This window comes from Heterodontus francisci, chromosome 3 (assembly GCF_036365525.1).
Source record: "Heterodontus francisci isolate sHetFra1 chromosome 3, sHetFra1.hap1, whole genome shotgun sequence".
NCBI classification, from domain to species: domain Eukaryota; kingdom Metazoa; phylum Chordata; class Chondrichthyes; order Heterodontiformes; family Heterodontidae; genus Heterodontus; species Heterodontus francisci.
In genome coordinates, this window is record NC_090373.1 from 92,265,932 (window position 1) to 92,288,302 (window position 22,371).

The 22,371-nt window shown below is 41.2% G+C and overlaps 1 protein-coding gene across 1 annotated transcript in view; it reads left to right on the forward strand.

Moving 5' to 3' along the window:
• Positions 1 to 22,371, forward strand: part of cdc5l (CDC5 cell division cycle 5-like (S. pombe)) — a 78,394-nt gene that overhangs the window by 20,206 nt on the left and 35,817 nt on the right. The window contains exons 6-10 of the mRNA XM_068024406.1: positions 327 to 545; positions 8,666 to 8,810; positions 10,269 to 10,457; positions 11,592 to 11,740; positions 12,349 to 12,511. Of these exons, the coding sequence (XP_067880507.1) occupies positions 327 to 545; positions 8,666 to 8,810; positions 10,269 to 10,457; positions 11,592 to 11,740; positions 12,349 to 12,511 (865 nt within the window). The remainder of the gene's footprint in view (positions 1 to 326; positions 546 to 8,665; positions 8,811 to 10,268; positions 10,458 to 11,591; positions 11,741 to 12,348; positions 12,512 to 22,371) is intronic.

Consider the following 22,371-nt stretch of genomic DNA (forward strand, 5'->3'; position numbering starts at 1 on the left):
GACAAAGATATATTTTAACAAAAAGCATTATTTGATAAAAGTAAGTATCACAAACCCACCCTAGAGCCAGTTGAAATTGACATTATTTTGGTGCTTATCAACTTCAACAAAACAAACATTTGCTAACCTTTCTGCAAAGATAGCTTTCTGGATTGGTCCAGTCAACCTCGGTTTCTTGACCTCCACACTTGTTTGCTGTAAAATTGTTCTGACTTTGGCATCCATCTTACTGTATATCAAATGGAATTTCTAATCAAGTGGAACTGGAAGATGAAACCTTGATGGTAAATTGATAATCTATGTGCTTATTGACTTCTGTTATGTAGGAGACTTGCAGCACTTCAGAAGCGCAGGGAACTGCGAGCTGCAGGCATAGAAATACAGAAGAAAAGGAAAAAGAAGAGGGGAGTGGACTATAATGCTGAAATTCCCTTTGAAAAGAAACCTGCTACAGGTTTTTATGATACTGCTGAGGAAAACCATCAAGCACTTGAACCAGACTTTAAAAGACTCCGCCAGCAGCATCTGGATGGAGAGCTAAGATCGTAAGTTGTAGCAAAAATACTAAATTATAATTATTAGTCTACTTTTACTGTGTTTCTGTTATGCCAATTGCTTACTGTATGAAAATGTGGATACTATACATATTTTTCTTTGTGCAGTGCTTTTTATCCTTACATATATCAAGATGTTACAATTTTGTAACTGCAGTTTCCTAAGCAGATTGAATCTCCTGTGAGTTGGAATAGTCTGATTAATATGCATAGGTTAAAGTAATTAACTTATTTACAGGTAGAACAATGCACAGAGTCAATAAAACATGGAAAGTTTCTGAAAGTAGTAGTTAAAACAGTGAAGAGCGAATCAGTCCATAAGGGTTTCAGAACATATTGCACATATTGATGAGCAACAGAACCTTTGTTAGAGACAGGCCATTTAGTTCCTCAAGCCTGCTCCATCATTTAATGATTTAATGGTTGATCTGTGATCGAATTACCATTGCCCCGAATCACTTAATATCTTTGTTAACAAAAATCTATCAATCTCAGATTTAAAATTAACAATTAACCGAGCAGCAACTACTGTTGGCAGAAGAGTTACAAACTTTTGCCATCTTTGGATTTAAAAGTGTTTCCTAACTTTACTCCTGAAAGGCCTGGCTCTAATTTTTAGGTTATGTGTCCTAGTTCTGGACTCCCAAACCAGCAGAAATAGTGTAGATAAACTGTCAGTTCCCCATAACATCTTGAAAACTTTGACTCCTTAACCTTCTAGGTTCCAGGGAATACAACCCTAGTTAGTGTGATCTCTCCTTGTAATTTAAGCTTTGGAATCCAGGCATTATTTTGTTCATCAATGCTGCACTCCCTCCAATGCCAGTATCATTCCTAAGGTGTGGTACCCAGAGCTGCTCACAGTATTCTAGGTGTGATCTAATTAGAGCTTTGTATATATGTAGCATAACTTCTACCCCCTTTTATTCTAGTCCTCTAGATATAAAAATCAACATTGCATTCGCCTTTTTGATTATTTTCTGTACCTGTCTGACATTTTAATGATCTCAGCACATGGACCCCTAAGTCTCTTTGGACCTCCACTGTTTCTAGCTTTTCATCATTTAGAGAGGACTCCAGTCTATCCTTTTTAGGTTCAAAGTGGATGACCTCACATTTGCCTACATTGAAATCCATTTGCCAGAGTTTTACCCATTCACTTAATCTGTTAATATATATTGGTAATTTTTTACTTCAACCTACAATGTTTACAAGCTTTGTGTCATTGTCAAACTTGAATATGTGGCTCTCTATCCTATCATCTAAGTCATTAATAAATGTGGTGAATAGTTCAGGCCCTGAGATGTTCATTATCCCCGTGTAAATCCGTTTCATCCAAACTCGGACCTTTCCTCTTCTTTGCTTGAGCCTTGTTTCTTGGTTCTGAAGGTTGTGGCAATCTCAAACATAATCGCCTGGATTTTGTAGTAGTAAAGACAGAGAAACTGTCGGTGCTGTGCCTTTGTTAATCCCCTGAAGTTGATAGCAATTTTTGCATGTGCAGTTAAATGTGGAAATCTCAAAGTTGCTGTTACCTGATTCTACATTTCCATAATGTGCGCTGTGGAAGTCAATTAGAAATCACTAAACTGATGAGAACTTCCCCTTTTATGCTGTGATATTGCTGATAAATGCCCCCAAAAAGTTATGAATTGTTAACGAGGTGTAACTGGGTTTTTAACAGCGTTTTCAACTTGCTGACAAGATATAAAACTAACGGTGCTGATCGGCAGCTCATTTTAGAAACTGCCTAATTTTCATTCCTGTTTTTACAATGGAAATGAAAATTGGGCAGTATATATGAGAGGCTGATCTGCAATGCTAGTTTTACATTGAGTCATTACGGCGCAGAAGGAGGCCATCGAGTCCATATTGGCTCTCTATATTTGGGCAACAAGTTGAAAATCTATTCCATCACCTCTTGACATTTGTGTTTAAACCTTCAGGCTGTGCATTTCAAAATTGAGATTTTCCTTGCTGTTGCTATTCACTGCACTGTTGGTTTCAGTGAACTATCGACCACTTCTCAAAGATGTCTCCTGTGTTGTGTTCTGTCACCTACATCTACTACATAGCTATAAACGTAAGCTCTGTTGCTCATATCCTAACTCGCACCAAGTTCCGTTCAGCCATCACTCCTGTGCTCAGTGACCTACATTAGCTCCTGGTTAAATAAGGCCTTGCTTTTAAAATTCTCATGCTTGTTTGCAGATCCCTCCATGGCCTCTTTACCCCCCCCCCCCCCCCATCTCTGTAACCTCCTCTAGCTCTAGCCTTGCAACCCTCCAAGATATTTGGGCTTCTCCAATTCTGGCCTCAACCGCATCCCCAATTTTCATTGCTCCACCATTGGCGGCTGTCCCTTTAGCTACTGACGCCCTAAGTTCTGGACTTCCCTCCCTAAGCCTCTCTGTCTCTCTTTCTTCATTTTACGATACTCCTTAAAACCTACTTCATTTACCTTAACATCTCCTTATGTGGTTTGGCATCAGATTTTGTTTCCGAACACTTTGGGCGGCGCAGTGGTTAGCACCGCAGCCTCACAGCTCCAGGGACCCGGGTTCGATTCTGGGTACTGCCTGTGCGGAGTTTGCAAGTTCTCCCTGTGTCTGCGTGGGTTTTCGCCGGGTGCTCCGGTTTCCTCCCACATCCAAAAGACTTGCAAGTGATGGGTAATTTGGCCGTTGTAAATTGCCCCTAGTGTAGGTAGGCGGTAGGGAAATATAGGGACAGGTGGGGATGTTTGGTAGGAATATGGGATTAGTTTAGGATTAGTATAAATGGGTGGTTGATGTTCGGCACAGACTCGGTGGGCCGAAGGGCCTGTTTCAGTGCTGTATCTCTAATCTAATCTAATCTAATCACTCCTGTGAAGCACCTTGGGACATTTTACTATGTTAGATGCATTATTTAAATGCAAGTTGTTACATCCCACTGTATTTGTCTTCCCTAGTCCTATTTTTGTGCATTTTTCCACATAGAATGATTGGAATGATGTCAACAAGCATGGGCTTGAAAAGGTAAAATTGGGAGGCTAGAATTTGGGAGTGGAGGTGATCAAGGGAGCAGCATGAAGCCTTCTTGGACAAAATGAGTGTGCTGAGGAGATTAGGAAGCATCAGTAGACACTTGAGTTGAAAGCCTCCTTTGGGTAAGAGGACAGGAGGGGGATTGAGGGCTAGTCAGCCAAGAGCCACTGATAGCTGTGCCTTGATTTTGAACCCAAAAGTAATTTTAGGATTAGAGTTAATTAGGTGATGCATTATTAGCGCATTATTCCTCATTTTGCCAGCTCAGTCTCGTTTACATAATTTGGTTAAACTTTCGTGCCACATTGCCCTAACATTGCGAGCTTAGTCATGGGACAGAGTGTACATGAGATAAATAATATCAGCTCTTAAAAGGCTTCGTAGCAGGGGCATTGAGTAATTTTAATGGGATGAGGTCACTTAAAGGTAAAAGGGCATTTTTGAGGATTAAAATGTCAGTCATTTTTGAAGAGGTTTCTAATATTTGTAATGTAAATTTCAGCCTTTGAATAGGCTGTATGGATAACATAAAAATGCCTGGCAAAACAAGTGACTGGCACAATAAAAGTGGAGGCACTGCAGGTTTGTGGTGGAAAGAAAGCTCTATTTGATGGCTGCATAGTGGAGGTGTTGCAGAATGAGATGGCAGCTAGCAGGTTGGCAGTGCAGATGAGTCAAGGTACCCTGTCCCTAGGTAAAATTGAGGTATGCCTAGAGGCAGGTGAGTTGAGGTGCATTTGACCATTTCTGGCAGTGGTTGTGGCTGTTTTACCAAGAAGAATATTGGGAATGGGAGTCTGTCTACAATTTAGTGACGACAAAAATATGAGAGGAGGAAGCCAAACAATTTTGCACATAGTTGACAGCAATATCAATGACAACATGGCAAACAGGCACATATCATGGAATGTTTGAAAATGACTCCACCAGTGAAGGAGTTGGGGCTGCAGTTTTTCCAGGGTCAGAAGGTGAACATGAAAGGTTTTGAGGCAAGGAAAAGAATAGGTAGGAGGAGGGAGATGAAATAATAGAGAAAACTGATTGAAGATGAAGACTTTAGGGATGCACTGTCAATTTGTGTTGTCAAGTTCCAGGGGATGACTGGGCAATAAGAATGGCACAGAAGTTAGTCAAAAACAAGTTTGAAATAAGGATTGGATAAACCCAGCAATTACAAATCAGTCAGCCTAATGGTGGTGTGGGAAAAACTTTAGAGAGAACAATCCTGGAAAAAATGGATTAGCACTTGGAAATTTTTGGGCTAATAAATGGAAGTCAGCATGGATTTGTAAAATTCATGCTTGACTACTTGATTGATTTTCATGATGGTGTAATGGAGAGGGTTGATATATGGACTTCCAAAAGGCGTTTGACAAAGTTCCACATAATAGACTTATTACAATTAAAGCCCATGGGATTAAAGGGACAATGGGAGTATCGATTCGAAATTGACCCAGAGATAGAAAGCTGTGAGTAGTGGTGAATGGTTATTTTTCAGATTGGAGGGCAATGTACAGTGATATTCCCCAAGGGTCAGAATCAAGACCACTGCTCTTTTTGATATATTTTTTTTATTCATTCATGAGATGTGGGCGTTGCTGGCCAGGCCAGCATTTATTGCCCACCCCTAATTGCCCTTGAGAAGGTGGTGGTGGGCTGCCTTCTTGAACCGCTGCAGTGCATGTGGGGGAGGTACAGCCACAGTGCTGTTAGGAAGAGACTTCCAGGATTTTGACCCAGCAACAGTGAAGGAACGGCGATATAATTCCAAGCCCGGATGGTGTGTGACTTGGAGGGGAACTTGCAGGTGATGGTGTTCCCATGCATTTGCTGCCCTTGTCCTTCTAGTTGGTAGAGGTCGTGGGTTTGGAAGGTGCTGTCTAAGGAGCCTTGGTGTATTGCTGCAGTGCATCTTGTAGATGGTACACACTGCTGCCACTGTGCATCGGTGGTGGAGGGAGTGAATGCTTGTAGATGGGGTGCCAATCAAGCGGGCTGCTTTGTCCTGGATGGTGTCGAGCTTCTTGAGTGTTGTTGGAGCTGCACCCATCCAGGCAAGTAGAGAGTATTCCATCACACTCCTGACCTGTGCCTTGTAGATGGTGGACAGGCTTTGGGGAGTCAGGAGGTGCGTTACTCGCCGCAGGATTCCTAGCCTCTGACCTGCTCTTGTAGCCACGGTATTTATATGGCTACTCCAGTTCAGTTTCTGGTCAATGGTAGCCCCTAGGATATTGATAGTGGGGGATTCAGCGATGGTAATGCCATTGAATGTCAAGGGGAGATGTCTAGATTCTCTCTTGTTGGAGATGGTCATTGCCTGGCACTTGTGTGGCGCGAATGTTACTTGCCACCTATCAGCCCAAGCCTGAATATTGTCCAGGTCTTGCTGCATTTCTACACGGACTACATCGGTATCTGAGGAGTCACGAATGGTGCTGAACATTGTGCAATCATCAGCGAACATCCCCACTTCTGACCTTATGATTGTAGGAAGGTCATTGATGAAGCAGCTGAAGATGGTTGGGCCTAGGACACGACATGGATTTGTGCATACAGAGCAGAATTTCAAAGTTGTCAGATGACACGACACATGGAAATAGAGTAAACAACAAGGATAGTAATAGGAACATAGGAGCAGGAGTAGGCCATTCAGCCCATTGAGCCTGCATTGCCATTCAATGCGGTCATGGCTGATCATCCACTTCAATACCTTTTCCCCACTATCCTTCTATCCCCTTCTGTCATTGGTATTTAGAAATCTGTCAATTTCTGCTTTAAACATACTCAATGACTGAACTTCCACGGCCCTCTGGGGTAGAGAATTCCAAAGATTCACAACCCTCTAAGTAAAGAAATTTTTCCTCATTCCCTGTCGTAAGTGGCTTCCCCCTTATTTTTAAATTGTGTCCCCTGGTTGTAGACTCCCCAAGCAGAGGCAACATCTTGGCTGCATCTATCCTGTCCATCCCTTTTAAGTATTTTGGAAGGGTTTCAATGAGATCACCTCTCATTCTTCAAAACTCTAGAGAATACAAGCCCAGTTTCTGCAATCTCTCTTCATAGGACAGTCCAGCCATCCCAGGAACAAGTCTGGTGAACCTTCATTGCGCTTCCTCTATGACAATATCCTAATAAGATAGGAAGACATAGACTAATGAAATAAACAGACACATGGTAGATGAAGTTTAACACAGAAGTTTGAAGTGATGCAATTTGGTAGGAAGAATGAGGAGAGGCAATCTAAACTTAATGGTACAATTTCAAAGATGCTGCAAGAACATAGAGACCTTGGAGTGTATGTAGACAAATCTTTGAAGATGGCAGGACAAGCTGAGAAGGCTGTTTTTAAGAGAGCCTATGGGATTCTTGGCTTTACTAATAGAGGAATAAAATGTGTAACAAGTTATATTAAGCCTTTATAAAATAGTGATTGGGCCTCAGCTAGAATACTGTGGCCAATTCTGGGCACCACACTTTACGAAAGATGCCAAGACCTTGGAGAGGATGCAGAAGAGATTTACTAGAATGGTACCAGGGATGAGGAAACTTTAGTTACGTGTGGAGATTGGAGAAGCAAGGGTTGCTCTCCTTAGAATACAGAAGATTAAAAGGAGATATGGTAGAGAGTTTCAAAATCATGAAGGGTTTTGAAAGAGTAAATAAGGAGAAACTGGCAGGATGCTCAGTAATGAGGACACAGATTTAAGATCATACGCGAAAGAACCACAGGCAACATGAGGAGAAGGAATTTTATGCAGAGTTGTTGTGATATGGAATGCACTACCTGAAAGGGTGGTGCAAGCAGGTTCAATGGTAACTTTCAAAAGGCAATTGGATAAATACTTGAAAAGAAAGCAGTTGCAGGGCTATGAGGAAAGAGCAGGGGCATGCGACTAATTGGATAGATATTTCAAAGAACTGTGTAGGTGCGATGGGCTGAATAGACAGTGAGAAAAACTATTAATTGCTGAGTTAAATAAACAAAAAAAATCCATTCAGGATAGACTTCTTCCAATACTGTTGTCTGATAATGCAGCCAGTTATTGGTTACCATTGAACCGCACAAATGGGATTTGCCTAGACATACAGCTCAATGAAGGCAACTTTTAAATCTTTCTGCCTAAATTCATAAGTATCTTTATTATTACTCTATTTTGTTACAGTGCACTTAAAAGAACAGTGGGAACCAAGTTGTAATGTGCATCTGTGCAAGCTCTCAACCCTGAAATTATTCCCAACTCCTAATGTTTGTCTGACTCTTTGCTTCAAGAAGATTAATGGAATGGGATGTGGGCATTCAAGCTTGCAATGAGACGGGGGAGCTATTGATCGCAATTTCCCTTTTAAAATTAGCACTAAATGTTTGTGAATATATAATTGGTAGCATAGAGGGGAGGTGGTGGCGTAGTGGTAATGTCACTGGACTAGTAATCCAGAGGCTCAGGCTCTGGGGACATGGGTTTGAATCCCACCATGGCAGATGGTGAAGTTTGAATTCAATTAATAAATCTGGAATTAAAATTAAAAGCTAGTCTTGTAAAAATCCATCTGGTTCATTAATGTCCTTTAGGGAAGGAAATCTGCCGTCCTTACCTGGTCTGACCTACATGTGACTCCAGGTCTACATGTGACTTCAGACCCACAGCAATGTGGTTGCCTCTTAAATGCCCTTGCATGCCACTCAGTTCAAGGCAATTAGGGATCCCATTAATTAAAAAAAAAATTAAATTCACAGGTTGGTTGAATCAATATAATCCATAACAGCAGAAACAACTTGGAATTCAAAGTAGGTCTGACTGCCCAAATTTATTCCTGCTGCTTAGCTTTAAAGTTTACAAGTGTGTCAACTGTTGAATGAGAACAGGCTTTAGTAAGTACTTTTGAGCTCAATTATGTAAGTTTTCAGTTTCTTAGCTTTTTCAAATTACTGTGTTTTTCAAATGTTTTGTAGTGGTTTAGAATAAAAACATGCTATAGCCATTTCACAAACTTAAGGAGCTGTTAGACCCCGCACTTGGCTTTCTGCAACCATTGAATGCTTATTTAATATATGGATTATAATATCAACTTTTTATTCAGTGAAAAAGAAGAATCTGAACAGAAGAAAGATAAGCAGCGTCTGAAAAAGAAGAAGGAATCTGATTTGCCTTCTGCCATATTACAGATCAGTGGTGTCTCTGAGTTTACCAAAAAAAGAAGTAAACTAGTTCTCCCCGCACCACAGGTAAGTAGTGCATATTCTAAACACTGCAAAGATAATAGTTGTGTTTTCTCTGTTGTCATCTACTTCACACTGCAGCCTTCCAGATACGTGAATAGAGGAAAGCTACAGTTGCACTATTCCTTAGAGTCCACCCTGGTAGATAGATACATATAGTAGACCCTGTAATCTCAGATTGGTTTGGCAAATTAAAACACTCAATTTTGTAACAGAAAAGGTTGATGAAGGGAATGCGGTGGATATTGCTCATATGGGACTTCAAGAACGCATTTGATAAGGTACTACATAAAAGGCTGGTTAACAAAATTGAGGCTCAAGGAATAGGAGGGTCAGTGTCCAATTGAATAAAAAATTAGCTTAAGGACAGAAAACAGCGAGTCATAGTAAACAATTGCTTTTCAGACTGGAGGATGGTAGACAGTGCTGTTCCCCAAGGGTCAGTGCTGGGACCACTGCTTTTTTGCTATATATAAATAACTTGGATCTTGGAATAAAGAGGAGAATCTCAAAATTTGCTGACGACACCAAACTTGTAGGTGTGACAAACAGGGAGGATGTTATGAACCGCCTGCAACAGGACATAGATAGGCTGGCAGAAAAGTGGTAGATAGAATTTAAAACTGACAATTGTGAGGTGATGCATCTTGGCAGAAGGAATAGGGAGAGGCAATATAGACTTAGTGGCACAGTTCTAAAGAATGTGCAGGAACTGAGGGACCTGCAAGTGCATGTGCATTGAATTTGAAAGTGGCAGGACGTACTAAGAGAGTGGTTAGCAAAACATGTGGAATCTTGGGCTTCATAAATAGAGGCATAGAATACAAAAGCAGGGAAGTTATGCTGAACCTTTATAAAGCTCCGGTTAGGCCCAATTAGAGTATTGCATCCAGTTCCAGTCACCATGCTTCAGGAAGGATGTGAGGGTCCTTGAGAGGATGCAGAGGAGATTTACCAGAATGGTTCCAGGGTTGGGGGATTTTAGTTACAAGGTTAGGTTGGAAAAGCTGGGTTTGTTCTCTTTCGAACAAAAGCGATTGAGGTGAGATTTATTAGAAGTGTACAAGATTATGACAGGTTTGGATAAGTTGGACAAGGAAAACTGTTCCCATTAGCAAACGGTACAAAGACTAGGGGATACATTGACAGTTTTGGGCAAAAGGTGCAGGAGAAATATGCGGAAGCACTTTTTTATACAGCGGATGGTAATGACCTGGAACTCACTGCCCACAAGGGTGGTGGAAGTGGAGACGATCAATGACTTTAAGAGGAGAGAAATAGATTTGCAGGGCTATGGGAATTGAGCCAGGGTGTGGGACTGACTGCATAGTTCTATGGAGAGCCAGCATGGACTCAATGGGCCGAATGGCCGCCTCCTGTGCCGTAAATGACTCTATCTCATAATACTAAAGGAATTGAAGCTTTGCAAGCCAATAAAGAATTATTTGTGTTTCTTTTTAAAAGATCTCTGATGCTGAACTGGAAGAAGTAGTCAAAATTGGTCAGGCTAGTGAGATGGCCTGTCAGACAGTCGAAGAATCTGGAATGCCAAACTCTGCCTCCAATGCTCTCATTTCTGAATATAGCATTGCCAACACTGGTTTGAGTTTGCGAACTGCACGCACTCCTGCAGCCCAGGATCGTATTCTCCAGGTAACCAAACCATATTAAGCTGAACTGGTGCAGATTTTGTATCCAAACTCATGGTACATTGCCATTATTATAGAGTTGTCTTGCAAATATTTCTGCCACTACAATGATCACTATACTACTCATGAATTCTTATAGATGGAAAAATGTTATCTGTAAATTTTTCTGTTCTTTTTGGGCAAGATCCTTGTCTTGGGTAATGTGTGGAGTTCTTTCATTGCCTCAACTGAACCATTATAATTTGGCAGTCTTGTGAATGTCATATTATGTTTTCTAACCCGAAGTTAGACTGTTAACAGTCTAAAGTTCGGATAATTTATGTTTTAAAATACTAGCAAGTAATTGTAGAAGTGTAGTACTGGCCCTTTTAAATTGTTTAGTTCTGGCGACTGGGAAACCTTCTATTGAATTTAAGATTTTTTTTCTGCCATATTTAATTCCGTCTCCTTCAGCTGTTGATGTATTGCTCAGCTGTCCCACAGGCACTAGCGCCCTTGGTATCTTGCTTAAATTCCCATTATTCGTGTGAGCCTTGACCGTAGGCTATTGAACTACACAACATCACAGTTGAGTCAGATCTTATCTTCATCTGATGTTCACATATGAGCACTTCCAGCAGGATTCATTGGACAGAGCAGGACTGGTAATAGCTTACATTTACTTTCTTTAACCCAGCAGCAGTGAGGTCAGTGGTACCATCGCTAATGCTGTGATGGTTGAAATGAGCTAAATCAGCTCATCTCAGGAATCAAACCTGAGTTTGTGCTGGTATTTTTGATCAACTGCTCTCTAAGCTCAATGAGGCAAATTAAAAAATATTGTATAATTATGCATTTTGACTGTAGTTTAGTGTGGCCTCTTGAAGCATTATAAGGTAGCAAAACACAGATTAGGTCTCTGCCTGGCTCTTGTCGTCTATTGAACCATTGTAGGAAGGTACCAGCCAGTTTCAACAGTATGAATTTGAGGGGATTCAGCAGGGATCTGCTCTGGTTTAGAGGCGGATTGATGGAGTGCCAGAAATGGGCTCTTTAGTCATAGGTGATGAGTGACCTCGGGAGAAAGGATGGGGAGAGTAAACAGATAAAACAGAGTCCTGTTGAAATGGCTTTTTCTATTTTGTTCTTCATTGTGTAGGAAGCTCAAAACTTGATGGCACTGACAAATGTTGATACACCTTTAAAAGGTGGGCTGAACACCCCTCTCCATGAAAGTGATTTCTCTGGAGTAACTCCACAGCGACAGGTGGTTCAAACACCAAACACTGTGCTTGCTACACCTTTCAGGTAAACATTTATATGTATTTTCTTAATGCAGCAATTTAATATTTTTTCAACCATTTTGGTTTAAAAAGTAGAACTTTTTGTTTGAAATGATTGACATCTGATTTATTTGCTTAAACTTGTGTAATATTTCTTTTTTTTTTAAAACTTGTTTTTTTATTTTCATATTGCATAGTGACATTATTTTCTAGATTATGTGTAACCTAGACTGTAGAGCATCCTGAGTTGACATTTGGAGAGAAAATATAGTCCATCCTCTTACCACATTATTTATGTTGAGGTCTTGAAAACTGAGCGCAGAGGATAAGCCAGATCGTAAGAAGCAGGTGTAGGTCTGGGAGACATTGTTTCCAGTCAAGGAAAATGAGACAAATGTATCCTTTAACTCCTCCTTGCCAGGGTCAAGGGGGCAGAGAAACACATAGTGAAAGCAAAAATCAGCATTTCAAATTAAAAGCTGAAGGGGAATGATTCCACTTGAAGCTTTTAAGTAGCATCTGCATTTCATCCATCATCTTTTCAGTATTTATATGACTGTTTGGAAGAGAGAAGTCTTTGCAGAGTGAATGACATTTAATAAGAGAAAATTATTTTATTTTTAAAATGTTTAGGACTCCAACACATGGTAGCGACGGTTTGACTCCACGTAGTGGAATGACACCTAAACCTGGCGTTGCAGTGACTCCAGGAAGGACTCCTTTACGAGATAAATTGAATATCAATCCAGGAGAGGAAATGGTGGATTATAATGATCCTTCATACACCAAGCAACTGGTAGGACAAGTGCTATTTCTGGAGTTAATCTTTAAGTCTGTAAAAAAGTATACTTTTATATAGCGCATGACATGCACAATGTTAAATGACTAATCTGAGTTTAAGTACTTGGCTTAACACTAAAATTCCTTCATGTGCTGAACATATTATGCAATATAAATAGCAATATTCTAAACATTTTCCCCTTCAATTTGTTTTTATTTGTATATGGCCTGTAATTTGAGTTTATTTTAATTTGAGGCCAAATACCTTTAAAGGCTTTCAGTACAGATTGAATATGATACTTTGCTATGTATTAAAGCAGGAGAGATGTAGAATATGTGGGTCATTAATCACCAGAGAGCCGTCGAGGCTGGGTCATTGAATATATTCAGGGCTGAGTTTGACAGATTTTGATCTACAAGGGAGTTGAGGGTTATAGGGAACAGGCACTAAAGTGGAGTTAAAGCCACAATCAGATAAGCCATGACCTTATTAAATGGCAGAGCAGGCTTGAGGGGCTGAATGGCCCACTCCTGCACCTATTTCTTGTTTCTTATGTTCTAATTACTAATGAATTACTTCCAACCAGTGAAACTTTTATCATTGGCATTGCTAAATAATTTAGTTATTTATTGCTTGCCATTTTAGTCTTGAGCTAACTAACTTATCCAAAATGATAGAGAATGCCTGACTTTATTTATGTAAAGTGCATCTAAACTATTGTCCTAAAGTTGCAATGTTATAAAAAGGGCCTATAAACAGCAAGATAAACCTTTGCAGGGAAGATGATCCATTTGGTACTAACTGTTTTTGCTATCATTTAGCCTGTTGCTTTATCAAGTGCTTTTTAAATAACCCAGTGTCAATCATTGCTGTCACTAGCGGAAATAATCCAGCCAATGTATTGACACAGTATTGTTGATCATCTGAAACATCCCTTTTTTTGTTTTGTCATTTTTCTCTCATTTTTTCCACGATCTTGTGATGATGTTTGTTCCTATTTGGGTAAGGTTCCATGGTTATTGCAAATCCCTTGATACCTCACCCAAATGCTCTTTTTATAAACATGTAATTCTTAGACCGTGAGAATAGGGAAGGCACCACAGTCCACCTGATCCACTCTTTAGCAGGAGTTACAAGTAATGGGTATGGTAGCATATTAGTTATGAATTTTTAAATTCATTCTTTGGATTTGTGTATCACTGGCAAAGCCAGCATTTATTGCCCACCCCTAGTTGTCCTTGATATTGTGGCAGTGAACTGTCTTATCAAATTGAACTAATAATTCACAGGCTTAGACTAATATTGCAGGGAACGTGGAAATTAAAAGCTGGTATTGGTAAAAGCAGCCATGAAGCTGAAGTCTTAAAAACCTGCTGATTTTTAGGGAAAGAAACCTGTCATCCTTACCTGGCTTGGCCTATATTTGACTCTGATTCAACACTAGCATGGTTGATTCTTAACTGCCCTCTGACATGACTGAGCAAGCCAATCATATCAAAATTTGGACAACCAATGGCCAGGAATAGCCACATCCTGAGAATGATCATTTTTTAAAAATTGTTTGAAAATCTTGACTGATATTTCTCTCCTTAACAACTACTTGCACTTGTATAACTGTTTTAACATAAGTAAATGTCCTCAGGTGGTTCACAGATGGTAATATAGTAAGAGGCACAGGAAGGGAGCAGCATGCTCTACTTCGCTTATGGAATTGGGAACAGGCCAGTGGTTATAGAAAAGTCACAGCTTGCCTCAGTTTTTCAATATTTAGTGTGGCTGTTCAGAGCTAAGTAGTAAACTAATGGTTGTTAAAGGGGAGCTTAAAATGGTTTTCATAGTATCTGATGGGATGTTTTCACAGTACAAATGGTGAACCAGTCATCAAAAATGAACATGAGAATTTGAACAGACTGATGTACAATTGGAAATCTTCATTCAGCAGAGACAGGAATTTTCAGAAGTTCTTGAAAGAGTTGTACTCTCACCTGGAATTCTGCTTCTGGGTGATTACTTTTAGATCACTGCTTAATCATCTTTGATTCATCTTTCTAGATGAGATATGCCTTTCTCTGTAGATGGGAGTTCATCTCCATGCGTTATTCTTGTTTTACTAGCTTCTGTCACTTAGCTACTTTCCGGCTATCTGGGGTTGGGATGGTGTTGCCATTTTGTGTGTCAGCGTTTTTAATGCCCTTCTGCAGGTTGGCCCTGTCTTTAGGGACGGATTTTGTAAACATGAGTATTTTGGTTGGTCACAGACATAATGGGCTAGATTTTATTCTATTTAAATTAGCCCCCGCCTGTAATATTGCGGGGGCTGTGCGATGGCCCTTCCTTGTCAGAAGGCTGCCGAGTTCAAAGTGCGGGCTCTGCGGCGGCACGCTTTGAACTCAGCAGCCTTCTGACGTGGAAGGGCCACCACACAGCCCCTGCAATATTACAGGTGGGGGCTAATTTAAATAGAGGGAGTGAAGCGGCTGCCCCCCGATGACGTAGAGGGGGTGGCCGCCCTGTCCCCGACAATGGCGTGTGGAGCCACTGCACAGGTGCCATTTTTAAAGGGCCTTAAGTCCTTAACACAGATTTTGATTTATAAAGTTAGTGTAGTGCCGATTTTGTTAAAAAAAAATTGATATGGAAACCCTTCCCCAACCCCCCAATGGTCATTTAATTGGCCCTCGTTGACAAAACTCACTTTATTCCCTACCTGAACTTTCCCCCACAACCTTCTATCATTTGCCCTTCAACCCCTTCCCAACATCCCCACAACCAATAAACAGTGTTTTCCCCGCTCCCCCACCCCTCCCGCCCTGAAAATTTTATTCCTCCCCCCCTCCCCACCGTGTTCTTGCCTCGGAACTCCGGATGGATGGCCGTAAAATCGGCGTGGGACAGCTGCCGCCTGTAGGTAAGTTTATTTGCATATCATTTAGATTCATTTTAATATGCTGATGAAGGGCCCACCACCAGGCAGCTGGGGGCCGCACCAAGGTCCCCCCGCTGCCAGTAACATGCAGCGGGCCGTTCTCGAATTTTACTGGCCCCCTCAGTCGCGACCTGCAGCATTGAGGGGCTGGTAAAATTCAGCCCACTGGTTCTGACATTATCAACAAGCACTGTACAGCAGAATAAATTTACATAGTCATCTGATTCTACTAATTTTGACAATTATCTGTCTAGCCTTTGACCCTCCATTCACCACGATAATCCTGCAGCTACTGATCGGTTCAACACGCCCTCACCTACACCTTTGATGTCCTAGTCCTTATTAAAACACTTAGTCTCTCTCACCCTGGTCATTCCCCCGATACAGCCCTCACCTCCACTCTCAAGTCTAAGGGACATAGATTTGAACAGATATGGCAGACAATTGGTTTAACCATCCACCGCCATTGTTTGGCAAGATTTAACAAAACACTGTCAGCTCCTACTCTACGCTGCCAGAACTGCTCACTATTCTAGGAATACAAAGATAACTCTGGCTTGTTATCTCCACTGCAAACCATCTTCTTAAACCCCTCTTCCCTGTCTCCTCCACCCTCACCAATACCAAGTGCAAGGAGCGCATGGATTTCTTTGATACTAAGGTTGAGACTGTCTGCCTCAGTTTCTACCCTCCCTTCTCCTAGCCGTCCAGGCCAAACATCCTCTAAGTGTCTCCCCTACTCTACCCTTGAGCTTGCATCTTTCTCTAGTTTCTCTCCTATCTCCTGTCATGCCCTCTGAAATCATCTTGATCATGAAACCCACCTTCTGTTCCCTCAACTGTATTCCCACTAAACTGTTGACCACCCAACTTTCCTTCCTGGCTCCCAGGTCAGCAGATATTCCTAACGATTTTCCCCCGCAGATACTATTCCCCCTATCCTTCAAATCTGCTGTCATCACCCCTCGTCTCTCAAAAACAACTTCTGACCCCACCGTTCCTGCAAACTCCTCCCCATCTTCCTTTCTTCTCCAAAGTCCTTGAACGTGTTGCCATCTCCCAAATCTGTGCCCAGTTTTCCCAGAACCCCATGTTTGAATCCCTCCAAACAGGTTTCCACCCCTGCTACAGTACCAAAACGGCGCTTCTCAAAGTTAAAAATGACATCCTATGTGACGGTCAAAGGTAAACTAGCCCTCCACGTCCTTCTTGACCAGTACACAGTGTTTTGAAAGTGCTTCTATTATTTTTAATATTTTTACTTTATGAGGACTTGTGGCAAAGCTGAAAAAATTCTATGGATTTTTTTTTTTACCAAGTTCACCGACAGGATAAGATGTTGTTTGAAATCCACCTGTGCTGGAGGCCACCTGTGATTTGGGCTCAGAAAATAGCAGAACCCTTGGTGACCTGAAAAAAAATGGTAACAGAGAAGCCACATGTCAAGGTTTATGGAGGTCAGGAGGTTGACTCACTGTTTGGGGTTTGAGCATTGTCTTCAGTTTTGTTGTGGTGTGAACCGTTTGGAGACAGTTGGTGCTTTCCTGCCAAGGAAAAAGAAATCACCCAGCTCACCACCTTCTCTACCTTTTTGAAGAAATCCTGCCAAGATTCAGTGTGGGAGAAAAATCCCTGGTGCCGTATAGCTCTTGAGGAGATGGGGAAAAAAAAGTGTGTGCTGGCGAAAAGCTTGATGCCACGTTTCTCCTAGAAAGCCTGCTAGAATAATTCTCGACATCTCCAGAATGGACTGCTACTTAAACAAACCCAGTGACCCGTCTCCGTATACTCGGATGCCTGACCAAAAAGGGACAACTAACTTCCTTCCATATCATCTTTTTTTGTCAAGAATTAGCAAGTATTTGCCAAAGTAGTTTTTTTTCTTTTTTTGTAACAGACCTCTGCAGAGTGAATTTCAGTATATTTTTGTGTGTGTGTGTGTGTATAGTTGGAGAATTTTTAAAAAGGGAACTTTCATATTTTAATCGGTGTGTTAATGCTTGCTTCGTTACTGGTTAAGTCTTGTTATATAATAAGCAGATAATTATGTTGTTTGTTAAAGAAAGTTGGTTGCTGAATTTTAAAAAAATTAAAATGTTGCCATTGCCAAAAGGTGGGACATGTTCATGCAGAATGTTGGAAATTACAGGGTAAACCCATGGGACTTATTGGGGTGCACAAGGCTAATGCAGAGAAAGGGGTCCTGACTGGGGTTACGACAGATCAGACTGTAGCTCTGACTGCAGCTGTAAGGCCAAGTACAAAAACCGCTGTGAGTGCGAAGATGTGAACAAGATACCTGAGAGTTATAGGAATTCTTGTCAAAAGGAAAAATAACTCCTTATCCCTCAAGTGAGGTAGGTAAACCTATATACATAGGGATACAGGAGCTTCCTAAACTCTTTTCCTGGGGAAAGGTATAACTTTTCCACCGGAGTGTGCATTGAATGCCAAGGTTTTACTGAATGGTATTGGTAGGGAGTATATGCCCGTACCTTTGTTTCGGGTACTCCTGGAGTGTAACCTAATGTTTGTAGGAGTTGTTCATAGTTTGCCTGTAGAATGAGTTGACCTACTCCTGGGGAATGATTTGGCCGGAGCAAAGGTAGTAGTTTCTCTAGCAGTCACGGAAAAACCAAGTGAAGTTCAAGAGACAGAGCAGATGCAGGAAAAAGTTCCAGGAATTTTTCCTTGATGTATGTAGTGACCCAAGCAATGGCTAAACAAGTTCCATTGTTGGAGGTCAAATTGGAACCACAGTCAGATAGTCGAATGTCTGAAACCTTCTTTGGGGATTTGGATAATCCCAAGGAAATGTTCAGTGTCTTGATCAAAGCTCAGCAAGCCGATCCAGAGTTAAATTAAGTGGCACAATTGGCTGTTGCTGAAGAAAAGGGAATTCCGGAATGCTACTGTATTAAAAATGGGATTCTGATGAGGAAGTGGAGACCTCCTCACAGACCTGTGGACGAAGAATGGATGGTTGTTCATCAGATAGCAGTACCTCTCAAGTATCGCCGGAAAATATTAAGGATAGCCCATAAAATTCCTATAGCAGGACATGTAGGGATCCGGAAGATCCAATCACTTATAGGTCCACATATAGGACGTGGTGCTGTTTTGTAAAATGTGCCATATGTGCCAGATTGTGGGAAAACCGCAACCTGCCATAAAACCAGCATCGTTAATTCCCATACCATTTTTTGGTGAACCATTTAGTAGGGTAGACTGTGTAGGACTTTACTGAAAACAAAAGCAGAACACCGTTATATACTCACTATCATGGATAGGGCTACTTGGTTCCCAGAGGCCATTCCCTGGAGAACAATTTCTGCTGAGGTAGCAGTAGAGAAGTTAACCCAGTTCTTCACTCAATATGGATTACCGATTGAGATTCAGTTGGATCAAGGTTCCAATTTTATGTCCATAATTTTCCAGGAGGTTATGTATAATTTGGGTATAATACAGTTGAAGTCTTCAGCCTACCACCCACAGACACAAGGAGCTTTAGAACGGTACCATCAGACTCTCGAAACGATGACCAGGGCATACTGTCATGAATATCACCATGATTGGGATAAACGACTAGAATTTCTTTTGTTTGCCACTAGGGATTTCCCTACTGAGTCTACCAGTTTCAGTTCTTTTGAATTAGTTTATGGACATGAGATAAGAGGTTCTCTAAAACTAATTAAGGTCAAGCTTTTATAACAGAGGGACAAATCTTCTGTGTTAGATTATGTATCTGTGTTTCGGGAGCAGCTCATGAGAGCCTGCGAGGTTACTCGGGAGCACCTGAAAGCTTCCCAAACAACCTTGAAGAAATGGGCAGACAAGCATGTCAAGACACGAACATTTCAACCAAAGGATGAGGTGTTCATATTACTTCCTTTACATGGTAAACTGCTGAAAGCACAGTTCCGTGGTCCATATAAAGTGGTCGAAAGAATGGGTAAAGTAAGTTATTTGATGGACGCTCCAGATTGCCGGAAAAAGAATCAGCTGTGTCATAGCAATATGTTGAAACAATATCATCGCCGGGAGGAGGATGAGCAAGAATAGATATGTCAGGTAATAGGGATAGTGAAGATGAGACAGAAGGAGGCCTAGATCATTTTCAAATTGAACCTCCTACTATCCGTTTAGCTAATACTGAATTTTTCGGGAGATTGGACACTATGCTTTCATATTTAGATGCAGAACAATGAGAAGACCTAACGAGGCTACTCACAGCATTTAAAGAAGTCTGTAGGGACAAGCCAGGATGTACAACCTTAGCCACACATGATGTAGATGTAGGGGAATCCTTTCCTCTAAAGCAGCATCCTTATTGCTTAAGTCCAGGGAAACAGTCCCAGGTGAAAGTAGAAATTCAATACATGTTGGAAAACCGCCTAATTGAATCCAGTCGAAGCTGCTGGAGTTCCCACGTGGTGTAAGTGCCTAAACCCAACGGTTCAACTAGATTCTGCATAGACTACAGAAATGTTGATGCAGTAACAAAGGCAGGCTCCGACCCAGTTCCTTGTTTGGAAGACCGTATTGACAGAGTGGGCAGTGCCACGTTTCTTGCAAAAATAGATTTGTAAAAGGGATACTGGCAGGTTTCTTTAACACTCCGAGCTAAAGAAATACAGGCCTTTGTCACACTAGACGGTCTATTCCCATGCCAAGTGATGCCATTTGGGCTAAAAAATGCCCCAGCCACTTTTCAGAGACCAATGAACCAAGTTGCAGCCAGTGTTCTTAATTGTATGTTTTACCTTGACGATTTGCTGGTATACAGAGACACTGAGAAGGACCATTTGGAACAATTAGAAACTCTGTTTAGAAAATTACAATCGGCTGATTTGTTAGTAAACTTTGCCAAAAATTCAAAAACCAGAATGCCATACTATTCTGATGGGATTTTACTATTACAGCCCTATTACTTGAAGATTATCCACATTGAAGGAAAAAAAGGGCGGCACAGTGGTTAGCACCACAGACTCAGCTCCAGCGACCCGGGTTCGATTCTGGGTACTGCCTGTGTGGAGTTTGCAAGTTCTCCCTGTGACCGCGTGGGTTTTTGCCGGGTGCTCCGGTTTCCTCCCACAGCCAAAGACTTGCAGGTTGATAGGTTAATTGGCCATTATAAATTGCCCCTAGTATAGGTAGGTTGGAGGGGAATTAAGGAAAGGTGGGGATGTGAGAGGGTAATGGGATTAATGTAGGATTAGTATAAATGGGTGGTTGATGGCCGGCACAGACTCGGTGGGCCGAAGGGCCTGTTTCAGTGCTGTATCTCTAAATAAAATAAAATAAATAAAGTAATATAATTGTGGATGCTTTGTCTAGAATCTAACATTGCTTTGAGATATCTGAATGCAAAGATGGTACAAAGCCAATCTGTATTAGCTACATGTAAAGAGTGAATGGGAATGAGTGTGTAAATGTGTTTTAATAATTCATCTTTTTTTCACTTTTTGTAATGAAACGCATTTAAAAATGGCATTTCATTCCTCCAAGGATGGCGGTGAGGGGGCCGTGAGAGAGAGAGACGGGGCAGAGAGAGAGAGGTGGGGGCAGTGAGAGAGAAAGCGGGGGAGATGACATAGCCATAACACCGAGAGGGAGGGAAGGAGCGAGAGAGACGTGCACAGAGAGAGAGAAGTGGGAGAGAGCGCGATCAAGATCACTCCTGACAAATGGACATCTATCTGGAATACTCTGCATTGCTATAAGTTTGCGGGCAAACATTGACTACTTACGCAACCATAAATGCCAGGTATCTCACTAAATCAGTGTCCAACATAGTGAAGAGAAAGTAAGTCAAAAATTAGTCTCCTCATTTAAATCTTCATGACAAAAATGCACATTTTTTGTTTTGATTAATAGTAAGATAAATTTTTAATACCTTTTATCTTTCTGAAATAGTCTCACCGGCCCCCTGTGTAAGGCAAAAATTGTAATGTGACCCCCAAGGGAAAATGTTGGACACCGCTGCTTCAAGCTTTTAAGCTTATGTTTTAAAATAACCTGGCAGCTATGTAGCAACTACTTAGCAGCTAAGTATGTCAAAGGTCAGTAACTGTAATGTGCATCATTTACTCTCCAGTTTGAAGGCAGATAAGCGGAGTGGCAATGTCATTTGAAAGTTGTCTGTATCATAATTACATTAATGTTAAAAGTGCACCTTTGCTAACAGGTGATAGATTTGGCTTGGATATAAATTGGTTAGTTTAGAGTATAATTTTACAGATAGTGACTAAACATTTTGTAACTGAATAATACATGCAGTAATAACCGCTCAACGTTTTGCAGAACAGCTGTTGTTAATTAGCTTGTCAGAGCTGAATCAAAATCGACAGTGATGGACTAAGATATAGACATAAGTGAATTTAAGAGAATCACTTTATTGGAGGAATTGAAGGGCACTCTTTGTTTGTAATTGTGTTCATCTAATTTTGTCATTAGCTTTGTTGAGCAAATGACATTCTGTCCATGAGGGATTCTGCTGTTGCTGTATTCCTGGTCTCTCAGCCTGTCAAGTTGAATAAACTAGTTTTGGCTCCTTACCGTTAATCTCTCTGTCCCTTCCTGTCCCACTCTGCTTTTCTGAGTTACATGACTTCTGAAGTACAATGTGCTTCACCCTATAAAATTTTCCTGATTTGGAGATCACTGCCTTATTGTTGGCTGCCGTCTTCCGATACATATGACAAGCAGGTGGAGAAGTTGCACAGAGACCATCACGAGTTAAATTGTCTTGTGACAACAGCAGTGGAAGAAATGGTCTGTCTTCCTATTGCTGGTTTTTCTACTGCCTCACCTCAATGACCACAATAACAATCCTCTCTTTGGGTTTCATGGTTTATTGGATGAATTTGCAATCCTGACAGTGTGAATCCACAGAGATCATCCAATAAGGTCATTTACTACCCCGTGACGTGATGTAGCTAGTTCTATT